General features: G+C 30.4%; 1 protein-coding gene across 2 annotated transcripts; it reads right to left on the reverse strand.

Annotated features, from left to right (window-relative positions):
- Window positions 1-1,734: 1,734 nt before the first annotated feature.
- LOC129878427 (induced stolen tip protein TUB8-like) lies at window positions 1,735-3,541 on the reverse strand. 2 transcript variants are annotated; one of them, XM_055953460.1, is made up of 3 exons: window positions 3,441-3,541; window positions 2,433-2,763; window positions 1,735-2,112 (listed from the first exon to the last, which is right to left on the reverse strand). In XM_055953460.1, exons 1-3 carry the CDS (start codon window positions 3,453-3,455, stop codon window positions 1,994-1,996), a joined length of 465 nt encoding a protein of 154 aa, XP_055809435.1. In that variant the 5' UTR covers window positions 3,456-3,541; the 3' UTR covers window positions 1,735-1,993. The 2 variants fall into 2 exon arrangements, with proteins under 2 accessions (XP_055809435.1, XP_055809434.1); XM_055953459.1 differs by having other exon boundaries at window positions 1,735-2,115.
- Window positions 3,542-8,284: the final 4,743 nt, after the last annotated feature.

Here is an 8,284-nt window from a genome sequence, read left to right on the forward strand (position 1 = left end):
TTGGCATATCACTTCTTTTATGGTCGAAAATTGAAATCATCAACTTTTCTTGATATGCCAGACACCCTCTTAACTCAATGTCACTTGTTTGTGAAGAATGGTACAACAGCTACATACCTGGGATAATTTTGCCAAGTGGGGTTTAGGAAGAGTAGATTGTACGTAGACGTCATCTCTATCTTGGAGGTAGAGAGGCTATTTCTAGTAGACCCTTGGCTCAAGGAAAAAATAGTTCAACGGAAATAACAAAAATGATGAAATCATGGAAAATACTATAGACAATGATCATAATACGATAATTGACTTACAAAAACAACAAATAATAACCAAACTCAAAACACTAGAAAATGCAAGAGTATGACTAATAGTACAACAAATAATACAAAAGAATGAGTGAGACGACGCTTGACTAATAGTACAACAAATATTACAGAAGAATGAGTGATACGACAACAAATAATAACCAAACTCAAAACACTAGAAAATGCAAGAGTATGACTAATAGTACAACAAATAATACAAAAGAATGAGTGAGACGACGCTTGACTAATAGTACAACAAATATTACAGAAGAATGAGTGATACGACGCTTAACTATATACCTAATCTTCTAGCTAATCCATGTTGCATAACCTCCCATCTAAGGTCCTATTTTCGATAAACTGAAGTTGTGTCATGTAATGTCTAATCACCTCTCGTCAATACTTCTTCGGTTTACCTTTCCTGAAACCATCCATAGCCAATTTGTGGAGAATGGTATCACTTTTTTTCCCCTTAAAAATGAGCAATATCATTGGTTGTGAGAATGGAAAAGCACGAAGTTGGATTTTTCTCTACTTTTTTTTTCGTCATAAGAAATGGTTCGAGACTCTTATTTTCATTTCTCGAATCGAGAGATCCATGAATCAGAATTCTGATAATTATAGTTACAAATGGTCCAATGAAAGCGAGGAGAAAGAGATGAGGCATCTACCTATTTTCAAATATCCAGGCTTCTTGTTTCAGGAGAGTGGTATGATAGGTGAAGATATTACACAAAATCAAAATAGGATAGTTGAAATGCAGAAGTGCCTCTAAGAAAAAGTTGTATCATATCTTATAGAGATGTGAATGCTAAGATGAGCATACGATCATATAAAGATTAAAAATGACTCATGGCAGAAGGTGTAACTTGTAAGTAGCACATGAATGATAAAATCACAGGTCGCTTAAGATGGTTTGGTCATGTTCGTGTCTACTTTCATATACACACTTTGCAGTTTTTATTTGTATGTAATATATTGAGTTGAGCTAGCTAGGGAGAGTAAAATGCTCTTTGCCAAAGGTTTTCTATTGACTAACACAGAACACAAGTCTTTTGTTTAAGGAGGTAGAGATCTCAATTATTTTATCGTACACTCAATGTTGTACATCATAGTTAATTTGAAGGTCGCAATTTAGCATCAAAGATAGTTTAATTATAATGACAAATCTATAAGTTAAAAGAGTTGTTCGAGGTGAACCTTAATGTACGAAAATAGAGATTCTTCAACTTTATTATGCGTCTTGGATTAAGTTATTATTTTCTTGTAGATTTTTTTAAAGAATCATAAGCTAGCATCTAAGAATGCAACTTTATGGTGAATAAAGTGATGGAAGCTCATAGATATACGGTAGAATAACCAAGATACAACAAATTGATCTAGATATCACCGTCATCATACAGATGAAAAAAAAACACAATAGGCAAAAAGATATACTCATCCTTTTATTATTCAAAGACAAGAGAGCAGATCTCATATCATCTAAACTCAAAACCACAAAGACCAACGACCCAAGGATATATGCATTATAACAACACATTCCTTCATTCTAGTTATCATACTAAATAGTACTAGTAAATATATAAAACCTTAACTTATAATATAAAAACATCATCCCCCACCCCCATGTTATTCACCAATCATTGCATCATTCTTTTTCATCACTCCTTATAAAGAGTCAAAAATCAGTTTTACTCTTCAGTCTTCTCAACTGGTTCAGCAGCTGGTTCCCTTGTCTCCTCATCAACTTTTTCTTCTTCTTTTGCCTCAATCTTCACTTCAACTTTTTCATCTTCTGCTGCTGGTGCTTCTGCTGTAAAAACAAGAAGAAAATATAACAATGTATTTATTTATTAGTAAATATAAGTATGAAGTCGAGTCGCGTAATACATTGTCCTACTTACCAGTATTAAACAAGTCTTTCTCTATCATACGAAGCATAAACAATAAAAATTAAATGCCCTTACCTTTTTTCCATTGGCCCCTCACCAAATTTTCTTTAACAACCTAAAGGCTTGACCCGCAAACAAAAACAAGTGTCTAATAACTAATCCTAAAGCTAATTTTTTTATATAAATTTTTTTAAAAAAATCTTTGATTACTTGTTCTTTTGAAATATCTTTATCTTACCAACTTCTGCTACTACTGCCTCCTCAGTTAAAACAGAGTCCTCTGTTTTTTCTTCAGAGGACTCTGTTTCCTCAACAGCAGGGGCTGATTTTTCTTCAACTGAAATAGCCTCTTCTGCTGGTGCTGGTGCTGGTGTTGTTTCGATCACGGTATCTTCCACAGTAGGGACCACTTTCTCTTCAATTGAAGAGGTTTCTTCTGCTGGTGCTGGTGCTGGTGTTGTTTCGTCCACAACTGGGGCTACTTCATCAATGTTGGTTGCCTCTGGTGTGATTTTCGCCTCGACTTCAGCTGGAGCAGTTCCTACTGATGTTGCTGGTGTGGATTGAATCTTCATAACCAAAAATAAAAAAACGCGGTGAAACATAGAAGCAGGATGACGAGCATTGACATGAAATGCAAGTATTAAATACAAGTTCTACCAACTCAGTAGCTTATTTTTCCTTTATACTTTATATCTGTATTAGGAAATTCATTGAATTAGTGTAAATATTTAAAATTTGCAAACTCAACAACTTATATAAGTTCGATTGGAAGTTAAGAACTCGTAAACTTTAAATCATGATTCAACCTCTGATTAAAACACGCAAAAAAATGGAATTGAGAAGAGATAGGAGATCCAATGCTCGAATGAAATCAAAATTACTTCGATTCAATCATACAAATGGATATCTATCAATGCCTGAAGTAGATCATTGATCATCAAGCTACAATATTAAATACGAGTTCTATATGTGTAAATATTTTTGTGAACTCAACAGCTTATATGGGTTCTACGAGTTTCCACTGTAAATTCAGAACTCATAAACTTCAAATCTTGATTCCGACTCAGATTATAACACGTAAAAAAAATATGGAATTGAGATGAGACAGGAGATAAAATTACTTCGATTCAATAATACAAATGGATCTCTATCAATACTTGAAGTAGATCATTAGTTGATCATCAAGTTAAAAGATTATATAAATTGTCAACAATAAAAAAAAAAAGACTAGAGAAAAATGTACCTCAACAGTGGCCATTTTTGAAAAAGGGAGAAATAAACTTGAAACTAATAAGAAATGAAGAAAATGTAAAGATGAAAAAAAGGGAGCAAATAGTGTTTTTGATTGTGTGAAAGGTAATGAGAAATGATCAATTGAGAGAGCTATTTATAGAAAAATAAAATGTACTCTACTATATTAATTACTAATAAAATTAATTTTAAAAAAAATAAAAATTAAAAAGTGAGAGAAAAGAGAAAAAAAGAATCTTGAGAGATACAAATTGACATCTCACATCACTGACATAAAAGGCTTTAAAATTTACTTGTCTTTTGTTTTAATTTGTTTATCTGATTTTGCTTTGATATATAGTTTAAGAAAGTAAAGAGATTTTTAAATTTCATAGTATTAAATTAAAAATATATAAAATATACAAAAATATCTTTTAATCTTATGGTCTTAAACATATTATGTGGAAAATTAAAACTAAAAAATTGTTAAAAAAGAAACATTATTTTTAAAATATTCTAAATTGATCTTTAAAAAGAATTGAAAAAGAATGTAAGATAAATAAACAGAAACACGGAAAGAGTATTAATTATCAAACTACTCAATAATACTTGGGTTGTTATTATTATTTTTTTAAAAAAAATAAAGATAAGAGCCTTCTTTTTAGCAGATATTATTGAATAATTGATCCATTAATCTCAAAATTATTCTATTGATCCAATATTTAAACATTATGAGTTTTTGAAATATATATTTAACTCGATATATACTTAATTTGACACACACATGCATGCACGCGCATACACATATATATGATTTAACCCCGAAGTAATTTTACGAAATTCATTTTGAATTCGCCACCAAGTTAAGGTGCGATACTACAAAAAGAAAAATTAACTATGAATTCATTGTTAATCTATCGATAAATATATCTCATCGTTAAATACGTTTTTTTGATAATTCATCATTAATTTTCATTTTAAAAAAAAAAAGAAGTAGATGTGCAAGGCCATGTTATATGATTTATTGGAAATGGCAAATCCACATGGTGTTGGAGGCCATTTTCTTTAACAACTATCATATACTTTTTCTTGAATGAATTATTTTGTGTTTTGTGCAGTCTAGTATATAGGTGACTGTGGGACTATCATGCTTTCATGTTCTTCTAATTAATAATATTTCACTAGTTATGTACTATTTTTTGTTTCTTTGGTTTTGATGCAATTTGGTTACTTGGTGATCAATTGAAGGTACGGATTCAACAGAATTTAATAATAAACTTACGATTTTGAATCTGTCTTTCCTCTAAAAAAAAACTTATTGGTTCTTGAAAAGAATATATATACACTCAAAACAAGTAAAATTTATCGAAAAAAGAGTTATGTTGATGGAATTTTCTATAAGTATTATTGGATCATGCAAAGTGTTGGCCATCATGAAAACCCATGCAAATTATACTACCAACCCTTCGTCTACGGCATGCAACAATCATTCACCCTCTTACCACCTAATTAAAAATAAATAAAAGGTTATTAATGCATCGTCAATCTATTAAATTTGTCAGAATATTCTATTTAGACATTCTGAATACGTCGTGTATCATTTGAACATATCGAGTACTCTTGATAACGTTTTTGAATTACACTTACGATTCAAATTTCAGAAGAAAAAGGATTGTGAGTGTTTTCATTTGTTCATTAACTAAACAATACTTAAGTTAACCATATAAACTATGTCATATTTCTTTAATTATACGCATCAGACTCAAGTAAAAACTATTTGTTGTTTTACGGCTTATTGAGACAATATAATTAACAAAAATGACATATTTTATGTGATCAACGAAAACAGACACAAAAATTTAAAATTTTAATTTAAAAGCTATTTAATTGAATTTTTTTATTAGAGTTAGAGACGTTGAGGTCATATCATATTATAAACGTCCATGTTAGTGATTCATATTGGGGAAAATGGACATTAACGTTAAGATGGGCACTAGGCCGGCGCTTAACTACCCCACACTTCCTTAACTCATCGGAATTTGGATTAATTTGTATGTATTTTGACTAATTAAACGTATAAATATCGAGTAATTTTATGTATTCTAGTTTGAATAGATAAAATGATTACTGAATATTTTATCTTAATTGATTTTTTATTCTTTTTGAAATGACATTAAATCGTAAGTTTTTTATTAATTTTACTACATTGCCCCTGATTTTAAAATAATTTTTTTAAATTTTAATTATGGAATTAAAACTGAAGGGGAGATTTAACGTGACTAATAAGGTTACTAACATGTAACAAGAAGTCACAATTTCCCAGGTTCAAACTATGAAAATAACGTAAAACTCTCGTGATTCGATCCTTTCTTGAATTTTGTGCATAGCTACGAAAATTGTTTTTGTCCTATCTCAACCCCACAAAAGAAAATGAACAATCTGACGTGGCAACTCTTATTTTTATTACCAACATGAGTTGTTGTGTAATGGTAAGACTGTTTCATTCTTAATCAAAAGTCTCGAATTTGAGTCCGAAATATGAAAAATATCAATAAACCCTGCAATGTGCTATTCGAATTTACTCAGTGCTCCACGGACTTTGGATACCGAGTGGAAAATCGGAAAAAAAAAATTATGTTTATTAAATTTATCATAAAGTACAGACAACTTTGTGGGGCCCGTAGAAACCGCCCATGCTACAGATGCTTGGTGGGTCCCAATTAGATGTTTTTTCAGGTATAAGTCTCGTGGGGCTGCCTTGGGCCCCATTGGCCTCTATTTGCCACGCTGGAATTATGTCATTGCCACCTAATTCTGTGCTCCCTAAAGTCTAAATTCATTATTACTATTTTTTTTAGAATTATCTAAATATAAATAGATTAAAATACTTTTATCGTTTAAATTAAAAATATATATAATTCAAATCTTATTTGTTAGGTAAAGATTGATGATATAGTTCAAGTCAGAATTTAAATCGATGACTTAGGTCTTATCATGATATTATTCTATTAAAAGAACATACAAAATTCAAACTTCTATGAAAGGCAGCGATAAGAAATTTTTCATGATGTGCATAGTGAGAATAATATATAAAACCCAAAAGAATTCACTAATGAAAATGTTCTCATTATTAAATTTTAGAATTTAAGAAAGATAAAGTTTTTTTAGAAAGTTGTGATTTAAAACAAGTTATAAATATTAAAATGACTATAAATCATCTTATAAAGGTTAAATGAAAATATGAACCGAAATAAGCTAGGGAGAAATTATAAAAATTAAAATGATAGTGTGGAAAACACAAAATGGTACATAAAAAGGGGGCGCAAAATTGTAAACTTCATGAACGTTACAAAAAATTAAATAAGACACTATAGTCAAAGTGCATGCAAATGGTTGAATTGAATATTATTGTCATGAGAAAAAAAATTTACGTTGATTCTGATAATAAATCGTCATTCTATTTTGTCATACATAATTTTTTAAAGTCACGAAATTCTTCAACCTGCTTATGGTTAAATCAAAATCAATAATCTTGAAATAAAACGTTGAAATTATAATTCCAACGTTTTTTATAGGACTCTAAAGATTTTTATAATTTTAAAAATATTTACCAAGTATCGTAACAGAAGAATATACTCCTTGAACAGTTATAATTTTAAAAATAAAACTTTGAAATGTCTGTAGTATTTTGATGATTTCAAAACTAAAAGTTTGTGTATAATTAACGTGATATTAGATACATATAATAATAACTACGCCACAATTTAAATTTAAACTTGGTCAACTATTATATAACTATGCCTCAGTCCAAATACAACAATAACTATGTTTTAATCCCAATCAAAATTTGATCAGTGTATATACAATTCCAAATAAATTGTCAGTTATACGCAACTATGGCCGGTCCCAATCGAATTTAGTAATGGAGTGAGCAATCGTATGAAAGTTGATGCTTCTTTTTTATTTGTTTTCTTCCTCATTGGCGCTTAACTAATATGATAGAAAGAGACTCTTGTTTGTTTGGTAAAGTCTCGTTTTTTAATAGATATAAGTGCTTGCTCAAATAAAGCACTTTTCATTCTTCATTCGAAACTAAAAAGTGTGGGGCCCAGGATGTTTGCGTTGTTATGAAAAAGAGAGTTTTGCAAATTAAACTCTCAAGGGAAAAAAAGAAATGCATAGGGGATCATCCTTTTATTGCGGCATGCTCCTCAGATTTATGGATTCACAGGGGGCCTCAGGCCTCCACATGATTAGATTGACCAGTTGACAAAGTAGAAGTTGAATCCTGATCTTGGAACTCGAATTCTGATTTCTTGATATCGGAGAGCATTTTAAAGTTTCTACAATGATAGATCATAAACCATAGTATGTCAATGAAATAGGAAGAAAATCATGAGGTCTCATGCAAAAAAATATTGAGTTATTATTTCTTATTTATTTAGGTCTTGATATGCAAAGTTTATCCGTTATTTGTGTTGGTAGGAAGTAAGCAGGTATTTGTTGGACAGTCGATATACACACAAATTAATCCGAACAACATCATTATAATAAATTAAAGACAAACCTAAGTATAAAACAATGTCTAGCCCAGAATTAATCAGAACTATTCCAATGAGTCCTCATATGGTGAACAAAAAGGTGAACCCTATGGCAAATAACATGGACATTTTGTATTGTATCGAACACACACACAAACACATACACAGAGAGTAGCGATCTAACTAAAATTTTTGATTTTAATGGGAACAACTATGATCATGATAGTTGCGATGAAGTAAGCACAGGTATCAACGTCTAAGCAACAATGCAACAAAATTGGAGGTTCAAAATTTTAACATTTGCAGAAATTCAATG

Source organism: Solanum dulcamara, chromosome 2, assembly GCF_947179165.1.
Source record: "Solanum dulcamara chromosome 2, daSolDulc1.2, whole genome shotgun sequence".
NCBI lineage: Eukaryota > Viridiplantae > Streptophyta > Magnoliopsida > Solanales > Solanaceae > Solanum > Solanum dulcamara.